General features: G+C 37.7%; 1 protein-coding gene across 1 annotated transcript in view; it reads left to right on the top strand.

Annotated features, from left to right (window-relative positions):
• LOC128663611 (intercellular adhesion molecule 5) overlaps nucleotides 1-20,118 on the top strand; it is a 429,039-nt gene that overhangs the window by 215,482 nt on the left and 193,439 nt on the right. The window contains exon 3 of the mRNA XM_053718016.1: nucleotides 5,007-5,240. Coding sequence (XP_053573991.1) covers nucleotides 5,007-5,240 — 234 coding nt within the window. The remainder of the gene's footprint in view (nucleotides 1-5,006; nucleotides 5,241-20,118) is intronic.

The raw sequence follows: 20,118 nt of genomic DNA, 5'->3' as shown, positions 1-20,118 counted from the left end.
GTGAACTAGCTGAACATATTGGGTGAGCCAATGGCAAGATGCATATATGCAATCACCAATCAGCAGCTAGCTACCAGTAGTGCATTGCTGCTCTAGAACCTACCTAGGTATGCTTTCAACAAAGAATATCAACAGAACAATGTAAGTTGGATAAAATAAGTAAATTGGAAAGATGATTAAAATTACATGAGCTATTGGGACCATGAAGTTTAATTTTAACTTCACAGTCTCTTTAATAATGCAAACCTCTCAACCTTATTACAATGTAGGGAATGGTTCTGTTTTGAAACTTTTCCACTCTCTTTCCTCCAATTATGTCCCAGTTTCACACTTGGGGGCCGATTTATCAAGCTCCGTAAGGAGTTTGATGCCCCTATTTCCACACGAGCCTTCAGGCTTGCCAGAAACAGCAGTTATGAAGCAGTTATGAAGTAGCGGTCTATAGACTCCATAACTGGTCCACCTGCTCTGAGGCCGCGGAAATAAACCAACCCAATCGAGTACGATAACACCCCCTGCTAGTGGCCAGGAATCTGCAGAGGGCGGCATTGCACCAGCAGTTCACAGGAACTGCTGGTGCAATGATATATGCTGACAGCGTATGCTGTCGGCATTTATTGATGTGCAGCGTACATGATATGCTACATCGTATCATGTCCGCTAGCACTATGATAAATCTACCCCTTTGAATCCCAACAAGGAACCAGTTGTTCCACATTTGTCAAATTCTGGGCTAGAATACAAGTGGCTATCACTCATGTGCTAACCCTATACTGAGCTAGACCATCTGCACTAAAGCCGAAAAATGAGTTTAGAATACTTTACATTCCTATGTACTTCATATATGAGAACATTTTCTTTTTCATTTTAAATATATATTTCTATATACTGTATACATAATTATTTTTGTAAACTATATATATATATATATATATATATACACACAGTGGATATAAAAAGTCTACACACCCCTGTTAAAATGTCAGGTTTCTGTGATGTAAAAAAATGAGACAAAGATAAATCATTTCAGAACTTTTTCCACCTTTAATGTGACCTATAAACTGCACAATTCAATTGAAAGACAAACTGAAATCTTTTAGGTAAAGGAAAATAAAAATAAAAAACTAAAATAAAATGGTTGCATAAATGTGAACACCCTTAAACTAATACTTTATTGAAGCACATTTTGATTTTATTGCAGCACTCAGTCTTTTTGGGTATGAGTTTTTCAGCATGGCACATCTTGACTTGACAAGATTTGCCCACTCTTCTTTGCAAAAACACTCTAAATCTGTCAGAATGCGAGGGCATCTCCTGTGCACAGCCCTCTTCAGATCACCCCACAGATTTTAAATTGGATTCAGGTCTGGGCTCTGGCTGGGCCATCCAAAAACTTTAATCTTCTTCTGGTGAAGCCATTCCTTTGTTGATTTGGACGTATGCTTTGGGTCATTGTCATGCTGAAAGATGAAAATCCTCTTCGTGTTCAGCTTTCTAGCAGAAGCCTGAAGGTTTTGTATCAATATTGACTGGTATTTGGAACTGTTCATTATTACCTCTACCTTGACTAAGGCCCCAGTTCCAGGTGAAGAAAAACAGCCCCAAAGCATGATGCTGACACCACCATGCTTCACTGTGGGTATGGTGTTCTTTTGGTGATATGCAATGTTGTTTTTGTGCCAAACATATCTTTTGGAATTATGGCCAACAAGTTCAACTTTAGTTTCATCAGACCAGAACACCTTTTGCAACATGCTTTTGGGAAACTTCAGATGTGTTTTTGCAAAATTTAGCCAGGCTAGGATGGTTTTTTTTGTAAGAAAAGGCTTCTGTTTTGCCACTCTACCCCATAGCCCAGACATATGAAGAATACGGGAGATTGTTGTCACATGTATCACACAGCCAGTACTTGCCAGATATTCCTGCAGCTCCTTTAATGTTGCTGTAGGCCTCTTGGCAGCCTCCCAGACCAGTTTTCTTCTCGTCTTTTCATCAATTTTGGAGGGACATCCAGTTCTTGGTAATGTCACTGTTGCACCATATTTTCTTCACTTGATGATGACTGTCTTTACTGTGTTCCATGGTATATCTAATGCCTTAAAATTATTTTGTACCCTTCTCCTGACTGAGCCTTTTAACAATGAGATCCCTCTGGTGCTTTAGAAGCTCTCTGCGGACCATGGCTTTTGCTGTAGGATGCGACTAACAAAATGTCAGGAAAGACCTACTAGAACAGCTGAACTTTATTTGGGGTTAATCAGAGGCACTTTAAATGATGACAGGTGTGTACTGACTCCTATTTAACATGATTTTGAATGTGATTGCTTAATTCTGAACACAGCTACATCCCCAGTTATAAAAGCGTGTTCACACTTATGCAACCATATTATTTTAGTTTCTTATTTTTATTTCCCTTTACCTAAAAGATTTCAGTTTGTTTGTCAATTGAGTTGTACAGTTTATAGGTCACATTAAAGGTGGAAAAAGTTCTGAAATGATTTATCTTTGTTTCATTTTTTTACATCACAGAAACCTGACATTTTAACAGGGGTGTGTAGACTTTTTATATCCACTGTATATATACCTAATTATATATCTAAATGAATATAAACAGATATAGATATATAGAGATATATTTATTGTATATACAGATATTTATAAAAAAAATATCTATTTTAGGGCTGCAACTAACGATTATTTTCATAATCGATTAGTTGGTCGATTATTTTTTCGATTAATCGGATAAAAACAAAAAAAAAGACTGAACAATATACCATTTGTAAAATAATATAATAATGAACAAACAAACTCTGTTTGGTTTAACAGAGTATTAAAAAAAAAAACTGCCTTACTGCAGAAATACAAATAGTTAAACTTTTTATCTCATCAAGTTCACTGTACAACTGTACACAACACAAACTACTTTAAATTACACAACTTACAAACTTTTAAAGACTTAGCAGAGCAAATGTATTGTTGTCATAATTTATTAGCTCAGCTGTAGCTGGCTGCCAAGTTGACATATTTATTTACTTTGTTTTTATTACACCAAGGTTGTCTAAATTAAGAAAAAAAGATCAACTGTTGACTGTCACTGCAGTGCATACAACACTGCTGTGCTGTGACTGTAGGGCTGCTACTGCTTCTGTAGGTAACTGTTAGGAAGGATAGCAGTCATAGCCCAGGGGTGTGAGGAGATCGTGGGCACCGGATCATGGAAGGGGAGGGGCTAAGGTGAGGGTCAGACTCCGGATCAAGTAACTAAGTAAGATAATAATACATAACCTCTGGTGGTCTCACTGACTGTTTGATTTTACAACATTTCCTGTGACTGCTTCTGTAACTGTTAGGAAGGATAGCACAGAGGTGTGGGGACTGAGGAGATTGAGGGCACTGGGTCGCATGGAAGGGGAGGGGCTAAGGTGAGGGTCTGGATCAAGTAACTTGCTGGGATGCGGAGCCAAGAGGATTAAGACATAAGCTCTGGTCTCAGTGTTTTTGTATGCTTGCGCTAATGCACTTCTCTTGGCTAAGTTGGCTTGGCTTTGAGTTATTAGTTAGTTAAATAAAAAAAAACACGCTACAGTGAGACCAGCAAGTTACTTGATCCGGACCCTTACCTTAGCCCCTCACCTTCCATGACCCGGTGCCCGCAATCTCCTCACAGCTCACACCCTGCTCTGTGCTATCCTCCCTAACAGTTACAGAAGCTAGCAGTAACCGTAGTGTTGTAAAATCAAACAGAAGACCACCAGAGGTTATATATTATTATTTTAGCAAGTTTTCTTGATCCAGACTCAGAGTCAGACCCTCCCCTTCCATGACCCGGTGCCCGCGATCTACTCACAGTCAAGTAGCAGCCAGCCGAATCCAATATCTCCCTCCTCCATTGCTTAACGCTAGTACTAAGTTATTACCCACCTTGCAGCAGATGAAGTCAGAAGTGACGTCTATCCCAAATATTCTCACTGTCACACACTCCTCTCTTCCCACACGTCTTCTCCTTCTCTTCTCTTCACCGCGCTCAGGAAATAGACAGGAAATAGACACGCCTTTTCTAGTGTGGCTGTGGCAAGCAGCCCAACTAATCGATAGACCGATTAATCGATAATGCAAATCGTTGATTATTATCGATTTTATCGATTAGTTGTTGCAGCCCTAATCTATTTAAAAATAAAAATATTTTTTTATAAGTAAAGAACATAGGAATTTCAAGTATTTCTATTCAAAACACAATAAAATATGTTAAAATTTATTAAAAGTGGTGTTTTATGTTTCAAGGTATTTAACTGGGAAGGGATATATATATATATATATATATATATATATATATATATACACACACAGATATATATATATATATATATATATATATATATATATAATATCCACAGTATGAGAATCTGCCCTCCAGGGACACCGACCTGAGTTACTGTTTCAAATATAGATAAATACTGCACAATAAACAGTAAACCTCAGGATTTCTTCAAAAGAGCAACAAATTTATATATATATATATATATATATATATATATATATATATATATATACTTCAGGTCTCAAGCCACACTACTTATTCTAGCACAAACAGTAACTTTCCACTTAAATATACACAATCTCCATTGAAAGTATAGGATGCGCTAGAGTGATGTCGGACACGCTAACCCATCTCTGGTAAATGTGATTTACCATGGACTTGTAATATCAAGTTGTGCGCAAATGATAGCGCAGTCCAGAGATAATGCGTAATGCGAACATTGCTATTATTAGTGCACCACTTGTAATCTGGCCCTCTGTGTTTACAAGCACCCAACCTTCCTCAGATCCTGCTACTAGTTTGCCCAGCTCCTCCACCAAAGCATCCTTACTCAGCTACATAATACAGTATTTCTGCCTGACAGACCACTTGACTGGCCCTGCCAAGACTTAGAAATTCACCCACCTAGTCCTGTATTAGTAGTTTCAAAGCAGTTTAGTAATAAATTGTAATTTTTTAATTCTTTCAGCTGACCCAGAATTCACAGTGTGTCCAGAAAATGTAACCTGGTTGGAGGGAGAAAAAAGCATGTTTCACTGTAAAGCGGAGGGGTACCCAAAACCCAATGTTACCTGCAAGGGCAACACAAGCTATGAAGATGGGAAAGAGTTTATTGCCTTTAGAAACATGTCCGGTACATACATCTGTAAAGCTCTGACTTCTGGTGATATGGTCACAAAGACCGTATTAGTGAATGTGGAAGGTAAGTGCATATCATTTTCACTCTAAGAACATAAAGTGAATAGGAGTGGTTACCAGTCAGAAGGTTGTGCTTTTTTGGGGGGGGGGTTGGCTTTTCATCTGCAAGGATTACAGGAACACTTCTTCAAGAGGTGACATGGATATATAGACATTTTATAATTTTCCAAACAAGGAGTAAGGTCTTTGCCGTTTAAGAATTTTAAACATTAGGATTATTTTTGATACATTTCTAAATAGTGTTTGAGGAGAACCAAAATTTCTATAGTGCAAACTCTGATATCTCCCACTAATCCATAGTCATGATATCACAAATATTTCACTTTACAAAAAAAAAGGTAGTTTTGTTTTATTGTAGATAAATTACCCCCGCATAACAGTTGCCTTTTCTTGGTTAAATGTTACAGACACTTCAAACTGCAATCGTTGCAGGATCAAATTAAAGCTGGGAAATGCAGCAGAATGTACATTAAAATGGGTAGTAAACACACAAAATATTATTGTTTAAAAAGGTAGATAATCCCTTTATTTACCATTCCCCAGTTTTACATAACCAACATTGTTATAGAAATACACTTTTTACCTCTGTGATTCCCTGGTATCTAAGCTTCTGCAGACTGCCTAATTTAGCAATTAGTGCTGGCTGTTAAATAACTCTGCGTGCATGAGCACAATGTTATTTATATGAAACACATGAACTGTCAAATGCATTCAGGTGGCCTTCAAGGGCTTAGAAATTAGCATATGAGCCTACCTACGTTTTGCTTTTAACTAAGAATACCAAAGAAACAAAGCAAATTTGATGATAAAAGTAAATTAGAAAGTTGCTTAAAATGACATGCCCCATCTGAATCATGAAAGTTTAATTTGGACTTTACTATCCCTTTAACAACCTCATGCATAAAGGTTTCTTGCCTTTTTGCACATCCACGTTCTCCTCCTCTTCCACCACGACTTGGTAAAGTCAGGCTCCTGAAGTTTATATCCAGTTGAGATGTGATATCATTAACAGGTATATTGGTATTCTTCATCCTCCTTTATATTATTATTATTATTATACTTTATTTATGAAGCGTCATCATATTCCACAGAGCTGTCTATGGATACAGTTCATTTAAATAAAACAATAATATAAAACGTCTAAGAGACAGCACAAGATTTACAAACACATACAGGAGGAATTGAGGGCCCTATTCCCGTGGGGACTTACAATCTAGAAGGGTAGGAGCTTGAGAAACAGGAGGTGATGACTGCAAGATTAAGAAAGATGTTAATGCAGAGTTAGAGGAGGGAAATGTTGTTAGGTAAAAGGAATATTATTGAGTTGGGTGGTAGGCTTCTCTGAACAGAAAAGTCTTCAGAGAGCATTTAAAGGAAGAAAGATTAGGGCAAAGTCTGATAGCACGAAGGAGAGTGTTCCAGAGTGTAGGTGCTGCACGACAGAAGTCCTGCAGGCTAGCATGAGAGGAAGTGATAGTCGCAGATGCAAGGAGCAGGTAATTGTTAGATCTTGGTGGGCGGGCTGGAGTATACTTGTTGATTAGAGAGGATAGGTAGAGGGGAGCGGTGTTGGTGAGCGCTTTGTATGCAAGGGTGAGAATTTTGAATTTTATTCTGCTGTGTATGGGGAGCCAATGAAGGGACTCACAGAAAGGTGCAGCAGATACAGAGCGACAGGAAAGGTGGATCAGCCTGGCAGTGGCATTTAGGATGGATTGAAGGGGGGAGAGGCGGGAAAGAGGAAGGCCAGTAAGTAGGTTATTGCAGTAGTCAAGTCGGGAAATGACAAGGGAATGGATTATTTGCGTTGTGGTGTTAGCGCACAGAAAAGGTTGAATTTTGGAAATGTTGCGTAGATAGTTGCGGCAGGATGTAGAAAGCGATTGGATATGGGGGGGCGAAGGATAGATTTGAGTCAAGTGTGACTCCGAGGCAGCAAACTTGGGGTGATGGGGAAATGGTGATGCCGTCAACAGGGATAGAGAAGTCACAAGTCGGCATAGAGCTTGAGGGGGGGGGGGTAAAAAGGAGCTCAGTCTTGGACATGTTAATCTTTAGGTGGTGAGAGGCCATCCAGGAAGAAATACCAGATAAGCAGTCGCTGACATGAGAAAGGACAGAGGGAGAGAGAGCAGGGGTGGAGAGGTAGATCTGGGTGTCATCAGAATAGAGGTGATATTTGTACCCAGCGAAAAAGTATAAATGGAGAAGAGTAGAGGACCGAGAATAGATCCTTGAGGTACTCCAACAGACAGAGGCATTGGAGAGGAGGAGTCGCCGGCAAATGACACAGAAAAAACCTGTGAGAAAGATAAGAGTGAATCCAGGAAAGAGCAGTGTCACAGAGGCCAAAAGAGCTAAGGGTCAGTAGGAGGAGGGGGTGGTCAACTGTGTCGAAGGCAGCTGAGAGGTCAGATAAGATGAGTATGGAGTAGTGGCCAATATTTTTAGCAGAGAGAAGATCGTTAGTAAACTTGATAAGGGCAGTCTCAGTTGAGTGTTTGGGGCGGAATCCGGATTGCAGGGGGTCAAGCAAGGAGTTGGTGGACAGGAAGTGGGTTAGGCGATTGTAAACTAGTTTTTCAAGGACTTTTGATGTTAGTAGAAGCAGTGATGGGGCAGTATCTTTATAATTAGACTTATGGATCACCATTGCTATAGAAGGCACACCAGTATCTGGTTTACGCAAGTTAAAGGGACACTGAACCCAATTTTTTTCTTTTGTGATCACGATAGAGCATGACATTTTAAGCAACTTTCTAATTTACTCCTATTATCAAATGTTCTTTATTCTCTTTGTATCTTTATTTGAAATGCAAGAATGTGAGTTTAGATGCCGGCCCATTTTTGCTGTCCATAGTTCTGAACCAAGAAAAAAGCTTAGATGTCTGCTTTTTTATATAAAGATAGCAAGAGAATGAAGAAAAATTGATAATAGGAGTAAATTAGAAAGTTGCTTAAAATTGCATGCATCTGAATTACGAAAGAAAAGTTTTGGGTTCAGTGTCCCTTTAAATTCTGCTTTGGCCTGCTCTGTTCCTGAATAGATTTCCATTTATCCAAAGTCATTTCTTGTGCAACTTCATCAGTTTCCTCTTCCATCTTAACAGGTTCTTCAGTAGATTTTTGAGTTTCATTAGAGTCCTTTTGATTTTCCACAGTAGTTTGCTCTTTCTCACTGACATCATCTTTAATTGATCCCCAGTTGTGAAGTCCACTTCCACCCGCTTTTCTTCTGCTCTTATTCTAAATCTGTCACTACCGCAGTGTCTTTCAAATTCTCTTTTTCCTCTCTGATTCTCAAAATCTGTATTCTTTGGAAAACCACCTTGTCCCCTGCCTCTCATTTCTCCTCTAATAGAGCCAAAAATGTTTATATGTCTGTATTAGACATGTGCAATTCGGTTCGATTCGGAAATTCGGAAAATTCGGAAAATTCAGAGATTCGGATCGAACCGAATTTCCAAATTAAAATACTGCCGAATTTACTGAATAAATCCTAATTAGTTCGGATTTATTCGGTAAATTTGGATGTACATGGATTACACTAGTATTGTACAGTATATTAGGTTATATCACTCTGCTATGGGTTACACCTAATATACAGTACATAATACTAGTCTAATACACAGCACACATACCGAAATTCTGAATTTCCAAACCGAACCGAATCCAGCCGAATTTTTTCGAATCCGAATGAATCCGAAACGAATTCATTCAAAGTTTTCCGAATTCTAATCGATCCGAAACGAAATTTGAAAACCTCCGAATCGATCCGAACCGAAACAAAACAAATTTTTCGATCATGCACATATCTAGTCTGTATTTGTTAAAGTTCTCCACAGGCTATTCAATGCTGTATTCTAATGTTTTTTGGCAGTTCTTTGCTCAGCTCTTTCCCCTTTTATTTCAGATTTAAGGTTTTCATTCTGTCAAATTTTGTCTCCATATTTTGGGGCACATTTTTGTCCTGTTTGCGGTGCCACCGTATGCTGTCGGCATTTAGCGATGTTGGTCGGACATGATTCACTACAGCAAATCATGTCCACCCGGCATATGATAAATTTACCCCAGAGCCTTAAAATTTTTACTCTAAAAATCATAAATAATTGCACACAAGCCAGGCCCTTGTGGTTTTAATCATTAAAACAATGTATAGTAATTTTATATTTTAAAAAATATGTTTAAAAATGTGGTCTGATTTATTTAATCAGACATAGACTTACCAAGTTTTTAACAAAATACTAGACCCCGTAGTGATAAATTAGGTTATTCTCAAAATATATTGTTCTAAGACTTTACAAACTTTAATTTTTTTTTTAACATAATAAAGAAGTACATCCCCCCAACCACTCATTCTCGGTGTGTTTCCAACCAAGGGCTTGTTTTCATTGAGTCGTTTAGCCGACAGCTAAAAGTTATTTACAGCTCCATTTTAGTACCAGGTTTCCATTTTTCTTTTTGTGTATGTGTTAGTTAGCGTTGTGTTAACACTTCCATCCAACGCCGGATTTCTCGAAAATCTCACCATAACAAGTTTGTTGCTATGGTAACCCAACTTTAAACTGCAAAAGTTATGTTTAACGCCTGAACTCCTTACCTCTAGAGAGAAAGAAACATGAGTTATGTAGGTCACAAAACAAAGATACATTGGATTGATTAAAAAAATATTTAATGAAAACTTTTTGGTTTTATAAAATTTGGAATGTATTAATATATGTAATAGTTAGTGCTGCTCTATGCATACGCCTGGTTGGAAATTTGGAGCTATATGCTTGGTTATATTTTTAAATGTAAATACATATTTATATATACATTGGAACATAACTCTAACTTGTCCTATACCTGAGACAGCAATAAATATTACATATAAGAATATTTTTATCAAATAAAACACTTCTAGCCTCTGACGAAGCGGGGAGGAGCCCACGAAATGCGTAAGGTCACGCCCATAACTTATTGAAGGAGAAGTGAGTGTGAACACTGCAGGGATTGAACGGCAGCCGGCAAAAAACTCACCGTTCACCCTATACAGTGTAATCATACGATCTCCATTACTGAGTGTTCATTTACACACTTATATCCCTGATAGCTATGTACTAATCAGTTCCCCTTATATGTAAGATCTAAACAGAGACAAGACTTTTCTGCAGGTACAGGGTGGAAACTAAAGTGGAACTGTACAGCTGGAGTGGGATCGTTACCTTTCTTATAGGCAGACACATACCTCATAAGATTGAGGGCACCTTTGTGAGTGTAACATCGTTTATGTATTACAAATAAACGCTAGATTACGAGTTTTGCGGTAAGAGCAGCTCGGTACTAACTTGCAAGTTATTGTCACCGCTCACCTCCCTATAGCGCTGCTATTACAAGTTTTCATAAACCCGGCGTTAGCAGGAAATAAGTGAGCGTAGAGCAAAATTGAGCTCCATACCGCACTCCAATACCAGCGCTGCTTTGAGCTGGTTTAACGTGCTCGTGCACGATTTCCCTATAGTCATCAATGGGGAGAGGCGGCTGAAAAAAACACCTGCAATAAAGGAGCGTAAAGCTCTGTAACGCAGCCCCATTGATTCCTATGGGGAAAGAAAAGTTATGTGTACACCGAACACCCTAACATAAACCCTGAGTCTAAACACCCCTAATCTGCCACCCCTGAAATCGCCAACACCTACATTACACTTATTAACCCCTAATCTGCCGCCCCCAATGTCACCGCTACCTACCTACACTTATTAACCCCTAATATGCCACCCCCCAACATCACCGCCACCTACCTACACTTATTAACCCCTAATCTGCTGCACCCCAACGTCGGCGCCAATATACTAAAGTTATTGACCCCTAAGTCTAACCCTAACACCCCTAACTTAAATATAATTAAAATAAATCTAAATAAAAATTTATATTATTACCAAAATAATTCCTATTTAAAACTAAATACTTACCAAATAAAAATATACCCTAAGCTAGCTACAATATAACTAATAGTTACATTGAATCTAGCTTAGGTTTTATTTTTATTTCACAGGCAAGTTTGTATTTATTTTAACTAAGTAGAATAGTTAATAAGCAGTTATTAACTATTTACTAACTACCTAGCTAAAATAAATACACATTTACCTGTAAAATAAAACCTAACCTGTCTTACACTAATACCTAACCTTACACTACAATTAACTAAATTACAAGAAAACCCACTAAATTACACAAAATAAAAAATAAATGATCAAATGTTTAAACTAATTACACCTAATCTAATAGCCCTATCAAAATAAAAAAGCCCCCCAAAATAAAAATAAACCATAGCCTACAATAAACTACCAATAGCCCTTAAAAGGGCCTTTTGCGGGGCATTGCCCTAAATAAATCAGCTCTTTTAGCTGTAAAAAAAAATACAAACACCCCCCAACAGTAAAACCCACCACCCACACAACCAAACCCCCCAAATAAAAACCTATCTAAAAAACCTAAGCTCCCCATTGCCCTGAAAAGGGCATTTGTATGGGCATTGGCCTGAAAAGGGCATTTAGCTCTTTTTCAGCCCAAAGTCCCTAAGCTAAAAATAAAACCCACCCAATAAACTCTTAAAAAAAACCTAACACTAACCCTCGAAGATCCACTTACAGTTTTTGAAGACTGGACATCCATCCTCAACGAAGTGGCAGAAGTCTTCATCCAAGCGGGCAGAAGTCCTCAACGAAGCCGGGAGAAGTCTTCATCCAAGCGGCAAGAAGTGGTCCTCCAGACGGGCAGAAGTCTTCATCCAGACGGCATCTTCTATCTTCATCCTTCCGAAGAGGAGCGGCTCCATCTTCAAGACATCCGGCACAGAGAATCCTCTTCTTTCGACGGAGAATGAAGAATGAAGGTTCCTTTAATGGACGTCATCCAAGATGGCGTCCCTTGAATTCTGAATGGCTGATAGAATTCTATCAGCCAATCGGAATTAAAGGTGAAAAATTCCTATTGGCTGATGCAATCAGCCAATAGGATTGAGCTTCAATCCTATTGGGTGATCCAATCAGCCAATAGGATTGAGCTTGCATTCTATTGGCTGTTCAGCCAATAGGAATTTTTCACCTTTAATTCCGATTGGCTAATAGAATTCTATTAGCCAATCGTAATTAAAGGGACGCAATCTTGGATGACGTTCCTTAAAGGAACCTTCATTCTTCAGTCGCCGTCGAAAGAAGAGGATGCTCTGCGCCAGATGTCTTGAAGATGGAGTCGCTCCGCACCGGATGAATGAAGATAGAAGATTCCTTCTGGATGAAGACTTCTGCCGGGTTGGATGAAGAAATCAGCCCACTCCCGGCTTTGTTGAGGACTTCAAAAACTGTAAGTGGATCTTCGGGGGCTTAGTGTTTTTTAAGGGTTTATTGGGTGGGTTTTATTTTTAGATTAGGGTTTGGGCTAAAAAATAGCTTTTATTTTTATTTTAATTTTATTTTAGTGTTTGCGATGCAGGAGGGCCTCGGTTTAGGGGTTAATAATATGGGTGTTAGTGTACTTTTTAGCACTTTAGTTATGAGTTTTATGTTACGGCGTTGTAGCATAAAACCCATAACTACTGACTTTCAGTTTACGTTATGGATCTTGTAGTTTTAGACTGTACCGCTCACTTTTTGGCCTCCCAGGTAAACTCGTAATACCGGCGCAAAGAAAGTCCCATTGAAAAAGGACTTTTTGAAAGCTGCAGTAGTTACGTTGCATTCCGGCCAAAAAAGTGTGCGGTGCAGCTAAACCTGCTAGACTCGTAATACCAGCGGTAGTGAAAAAGAGCCTTAACGCTGCTTTTTCACTCATACCGCAAAACTCGTAATCTAGCCGAAAGTGTTGTTTTTAATATACTGCAGTTAGATTGTGGATGCGCTCCATTCTTCTCTTTTATAGAGTCATTTGTTACAAAACACTTCCATTGTTCGCAAACTTTAATATCTCAATGGGAACTAGGCCTCAAATAGCTTATTTTCCACTTTTCCACCTAGTTAAACATGCCGTAATGTTTGAGACTTGACAGCTTCAGACAGGGTTTTACCTGTTTTAACGTTCAATGGAAAATGGGTGTCATTTTGCACTTTTGGCTTCTGCATATATTTTTTTCAGCAGCCGGACCCCAGCTTTTTATAATGATGGAAAGCGCTCATGAGTGCTATCATGAAAGAAATTCAAACTAACTAAGCAAGCCAAAAAATCTGATGCGTGCAAAAAAAACTAAATTCTTACCTGATAAATTCTTTCTTGTAGTGAGAGTCCACAAAATCCTAATCTTACAAATGGAAATATAACATTGCTTGGCCACCAGGAGAAGGAAGACACCCCAAACAAAGCATTCAACTATCTCTCCCACTTCCGCTTCCCTCCCAGTAGTTCATATTTGAGGATAGGGAAAAGCAAGAGAAATATAAGGGGTAAGAATTACAACAGGAACTGCCACCTGTACAATAAAAAACAGGGCGGGTTTGTGGACTCTCTTTACCAAGAAAGAAAATAATTTATCAGGTAAGAATACATTTTGTTTTCTTTTTTTATATATATGTACACAGTTGTAATCAAAATTATTCAAACCCCATTGCAAATCAGGTTTATTGTAAAAATGTACAGACTTTTAGCTGTTTGCAAAGAACAAATCAAATAAAAGCAATTGAAATAGTACAACACAACAAATGCTTCAAGTGGTTTATATAACTATTCAACCCCTTCATGGCAAGCATATTTAGTACTTATTAAAGCACCCTTTTGCTGTTATGACCTGCTGCAAACGAGATGCCTAGCCAGACACCAGCTTCTGGCAGTGTTCCTGAGGAATCTTAGCACATTCTTCATGAGCAATGGCCTCCAGTTTAGTAATATTCTTGGGTTTGCGTGTTGCAACCACCTTCTTCAAATCCCACCAGAGATTTTCTTTGGGGTTCAAGTCAGGTGACTGTGATGGCCACTGTAGAATCTTCCAGGACTTCTTCTGCAACCAAGCCTTGGTGGAATTTGATGTATGCTTGTGATCATTGGAAGGTCCAATGACGCCCAAGCTTCAGCTTCCTCACAAGACGGCATGACGTTTTCTCTTAGGATTTCCTGTGCCTTCCACACAAAGAAGATTTCCAGTGCCAGAGGATGAAATGCAGCCCTAGAGTATCACCGAGCCACCACCATCGGGCCAAAAAGTTCCAGTTTTGTTTGAATTTGGGGGAACCACTTGAAGCGTTCGTTGTGTTGAGCTATTTTAATTGCTTTTGCAAACAGCTGTTGCAATGTGGGTTGAGTAATTTTGATTACAACTGTATAATATATATATATATATATATATATATATACAGTATATAAATATAATATATATATATATATATGTATATTTTGTGCCAGCACCACTAGTTTAATAAATTTCACAGTTTAATATACTGAGATAAAATATAGTGTGTCCTATATAGGACCACACTTCTCAGTATAGTGCACGGGTAAGGGTATTTAATTAATATACATATAAACAAGAAAACTCAGACCCTTATTACTCCAGCACCCAACCATGTCAGGAAAAATATATGCTTTTAAACAAGGAAAGATTTAGGAGCAAATAATACACATACTATTGGAAAATGCGTTTAAAAGGATTTATATATTGATTTCAGCATAACAATAATTCGTAAGCATGACCCCCAAATATTCATAAAGTTCAAAGTCCACAACCCGGGTTGTTAAGTGGAAATAGGTAAGTTGGTCCATTCATTGACCAGTATTGATTTATTTCAAAATGCCTGATTAATGGCACATTTGTAATCCCAGAGATGGAAAGCAACGTTAATGCAAGGACAGCACCAATTATTATGTAACACTGACACTGTAGGTTTTAAACTTGTATCTTCGTACTCCCAATGCAAATTGTAACTGTATCACAAATAGAAGAAAAAAGTGGCAACTTTTCCATACCACATTAAACTCGCTGTGACAGTTCTGTGTTGCGTGTAGAGGTATAATAAAACAAGTACCTGTTTCCTCGGTGTTCCGTCAGTGACGTATTATGGTGTCATATCTACCTGCTCGTTGCTTCCAATTTTTGTTTTCAACCGGTTTAGGAGATATCACCTTTGTTTTTTCCTCCGTGCTTTCTTGGCTCTTTCTGTGCTTCTGCACGCCTTGGCTTACACCGGAGTATGATTTTGTTTGAAGGTCAGCTTTTTGGACGGTGCACAGCTGCTGCACCGCTCCAAACAAACAAACAAACAAGCAGCTACGCGCGTTTCACCCGGGGTCCATTCGGGCTTCTTCCGGCTGTGTGTAATTGGAGATTACTCTCCATAGCATTTAAACAGTATGCTCCGCCTTTAATTGGCTTTTTCAGGTACATAGTATATTATAGCCGTACAGGTGAAATATCAAACAATTGTAAATGTTTATATTGCTATGCTATTAATCTTTTTCGAAATCACACATTTTCTATATACTATATTTCAGTTATGTCCATTCATACAGTGCAAAGTCTACAATACCAATTTTATATTAAATATTCCTTTGAGGGAATAAATTTATTTCTTATGGGCAATTTAGATGAGATACCTTAATAATAATATTCTGTATGTATTGCTTCAGTCTCCCAGAAATGAGCCAAAATTTAGCTCTTCATTTAGGCCATCTGGTTTTAGACTTTTTAGGTTAAAAATCCATTTGCTTTCTTTACACAGTAGAATCTTGTCTAGATTTCCTCCTCTGCCTTTCAGGTCTACTATTTCCAAGCCTCTGAATTTTAACAGTCTTTTGTCACTATTGTGACACTCTGCAAAATGACGTGCTACACTGCTATTTTTTGTGCATTTATTTTTAATATCTCTTTTATGTTCCTTTATTCTTTCTTTGAGCTCCCTATAGGTTTTACCTATATAGTATTGGGGGCAGTTGCAGGAAACCATATAGACTACTCCTTCACTTTTGCAAGTTATACGTCCCTTTATTGTATGAAAGGACCCAAATTTGTCACAAAAGTTCTTACCTACTAGCATATTGGTGCAGACTGAGCAGTGTAGGCACTTGAAATTCCCATTCTTTTTATTGGTTAACCAGTTTCCTGTATTTTTATTCTCAAAGTGACTCTGAACCAGAAAATCCTTTAAATTTGGTGCTCTTTTCGGCGTCATAAGTGGAGATTCTCCTACAAATTTGCCTATTGTTTTGTCAATCCACAATATGTGCCAGTGTTTATTTAGGATTGAACGAATATCCTGCCATTTATGATTGTAAGTTTCTATAAATCGAATTAAGGATGATTCCGTTATGTCATCTGATTTTTCATATAATAGGTCATCCCTATCCTTACTTTTGGTCTTATTAAATGCTTTCTTTAAACATTGTTGTGTATAGCCTCTTGCTCTGAATCTTTTGTTTAGAGTACCTGCTTCAATTTTAAATTGTTCATTATCTGAGCAGTTTCTTTTGTGTCTTAGAAATTGGCCATAGGGTATGTTTTGTATTAATTTTTTAGGGTGGTGACTGTCAAATGATAGTAATGAGTTTCCTGCAGTGTCTTTGCGAAATGTTGCTGTTTTGAGGCAGTTTTTGTCATTGATAATGCGTAAATCAAGAAATGTAATCTCATTTTTGCTATAGGTGTAGGTGAATTTTAAGTTCCAGTTATTATTGTTTAGTTTTTGCATAAACTCTATCAATTTCATCTCTGTGTCCTCCCATAGGAGGAACACGTCATCGATGAATCTTAGCCATAAAGAGATGGAGTTTTAACATGGCATAATCAAGGCCTTAACAGGATCTCATATTTTATAGATACAGAGAGAAAATGTGTCAAATCTTTTGAAGAATTAAAAAGAGAATATAAAATTAATAATAAGGAATTTTATGCATACTTACAAATTAGACATTTTCTAATAGACCTCATGAATGAATCAGATTGGCCCTGGTCCTTCGGTACATTAGAAAACTGGTTAGCGCTTTTCAAAAATGGACACAGATCTATCTCTCTGTGCTACCAACTCATCAATATCAGTAAATCCGAATTAGAATTAGAAAAAGTTATCTCTTTTTGGAACCAGATGACACCCCAGCTGAACATTAATACTGAATCTATCCAACTATCAATCCAGAAAGTGGCCCAGGTCACTCTATCAGCAACCTGGCGGGAGATGCATGTTAGACTTATTCATAACTCATATTTCACAACCAAAAAGGGTTCTAGAATTTACAATCTTGATTTCAAAAACTGCCCAAAATGCTCGCTTCCAGCAGCTGACTTAATCCATATGATCTGGGAATGTCCAAAGATAAGGCATCTTTGGCTGAGGTTGGAATTCTGGCTCAGCAGAACGTTGAAAATTCCGTTTGAGAGTCTAACACAGTGACGAATTATATTTGGTCTAATACAACATACAGATGAAAAACTAATTCTCTTGTCCATACTTGCAACCAGATACCTTATTCTCAAAAAATGGAAGTTGAAAGCAACACCATCTATCCCAGAGATCAAAAACTGCTTAAAAAAACAATGTTTACTAGAACAAAGAGACACCAATTTAGACAATGAATTAGACATTAGACAATTCTTTGGTAAATGGTCAACATTTATTAGATCATTTCCCGATACGGAGATATCTGACCTAATTTTTCCATTTAGAAACTCTGAGCTGGTACTCCTGGGAGTCTGGTAACAAAAGGATGACCAATGATGGGATGACCACGCTTTCTTGAGCATAATTCACGACTTTCTGCTGGGCATGAATTCAGAGGGAGTGGACGGGAGGGGGGGAGGTTTCTTCTTCCTTCTCCAGCTTGGCTGGGGCTCTCTATAAAATAAAAATTCAGCCGAATCTAATCATATACTCCGTTTGTCCCCCCTAATCCTACGTTGCACGCCTTTCTTACACTAGAACTAAATAATCTGGACAGGGGAACTCAGAAATACTAAAGAAATAAATAGGTCCATATTCGATAACCATTGTACCTGCTATAGCCAGGACTTATTTTTTTTTCTTTTTTTTTTTTTTGCCAACTGATCTTTATATAACCATCTGTCAATTAAATTGTGACTAACTTAGGTAAAATTATGAGGTCAGTCAAGTCCTGACTTAATTCTTTGTTGATGTTAAAACGGGGCCTTGCACGGTCTAAATAAAATGTTGGAAATTATTTTGCTGAACAATAAAAAATTAAAATAAAAAAAAAAAAAATTCAGAGGCTTGGAAATAGTAGACCTGAAAGGCAGAGGAGGATATCTAGACAAGATTCTACTGTGTAAAGAAAGCAAATGGATTTTTAACCTAAAAAGTCTAAAACCAGATGGCCTAAATGAAGAGCTAAATTTTGGCTCATTTCTGGGAGACTGAAGCAATACATACAGAATATTATTATTAAGGTATCTCATCTAAATTGCCCATAAGAAATAAATTTATTCCCTCAAAGGAATATTTAATATAAAATTGGTATTGTAGACTTTGCACTGTATGAATGGACATAACTGAAATATAGTATATAGAAAATGTGTGATTTCGAAAAAGATTAATAGCATAGCAATATAAACATTTACAATTGTTTGATATTTCACCTGTACGGCTATAATATACTATGTACCTGAAAAAGCCAATTAAAGGCGGAGCATACTGTTTAAATGCTATGGAGAGTAATCTCCAATTACACACAGCCGGAAGAAGCCCGAATGGACCCCGGGTGAAACGCGCGTAGCTGCTTGTTTGTTTGTTTGGAGCGGTGCAGCAGCTGTGCACCGTCCAAAAAGCTGACCTTCAAACAAAATCATACTCCGGTGTAAGCCAAGGCGTGCAGAAGCACAGAAAGAGCCAAGAAAGCACGGAGGAAAAAACAAAGGTGATATCTCCTAAACCGGTTGAAAACAAAAATTGGAAGCAACGAGCAGGTAGATATGACACCATAATACGTCACTGACGGAACACCGAGGAAACAGGTACTTGTTTTATTATACCTCTACACGCAACACAGAACTGTCACAGCGAGTTTAATGTGGTATGGAAAAGTTGCCACTTTTTTCTGCTATTTGTGATACAGTTACAATTTGCATTGGGAGTACGAAGATACAAGTTTAAAACCTACAGTGTCAGTGTTACATAATAATTGGTGCTGTCCTTGCATTAACGTTGCTTTCCATCTCTGGGATTACAAATGTGCCATTAATCAGGCATTTTGAAATAAATCAATACTGGTCAATGAATGGACCAACTTACCTATTTCCACTTAACAACCCGGGTTGTGGACTTTGAACTTTATGAATATTTGGGGGTCATGCTTACGAATTATTGTTATGCTGAAATCAATATATAAATCCTTTTAAACGCATTTTCCAATAGTATGTGTATTATTTGCTCCTAAATCTTTCCTTGTTTAAAAGCATATATTTTTCCTGACATGGTTGGGTGCTGGAGTAATAAGGGTCTGAGTTTTCTTGTTTATATGTATATATATATATATATATATATATATATATATAAGCTTAAAGGGACACTGAACCCAAATTTTTTCTTTTGTAATTCAGAAAGAGCATGCAATTTTAAGCAACTTTCTAATTTACTCCTATTATCATTTTTTCTTCGTTCTCTTGCTATCATTATTTGAAAAAGAAGGCATCTAAGCTTTTTTTTTTTTGTTTCAGTACTCTGGACAGCACTTTTTTATTGGTGGATGAATTTATCCACCAATGAGCAAGGACAACCCAGGTTGTTCACCAAAAATGGGCCGGCATCTAAACTTACATTCTTGCATTTCAAATAAAGATACCAAGAGAATGAAGGAAATTTGATAATAGGAGTAAATTAGAAAGTGGCTTAAAATTTTATGCTCAATCTGAATCACAAAAGAAAAATTTTGGGTACAGTGTCCCTTTAATCATGGCCGTATATTTTTTAACAACA

This window comes from Bombina bombina, chromosome 6 (genome assembly GCF_027579735.1).
Source record: "Bombina bombina isolate aBomBom1 chromosome 6, aBomBom1.pri, whole genome shotgun sequence".
NCBI classification, from domain to species: Eukaryota; Metazoa; Chordata; class Amphibia; order Anura; family Bombinatoridae; genus Bombina; species Bombina bombina.
The sequence above is the reverse complement of the archived record's forward strand: the minus strand, read 5'-3'. Positions and strand labels throughout refer to the sequence as shown.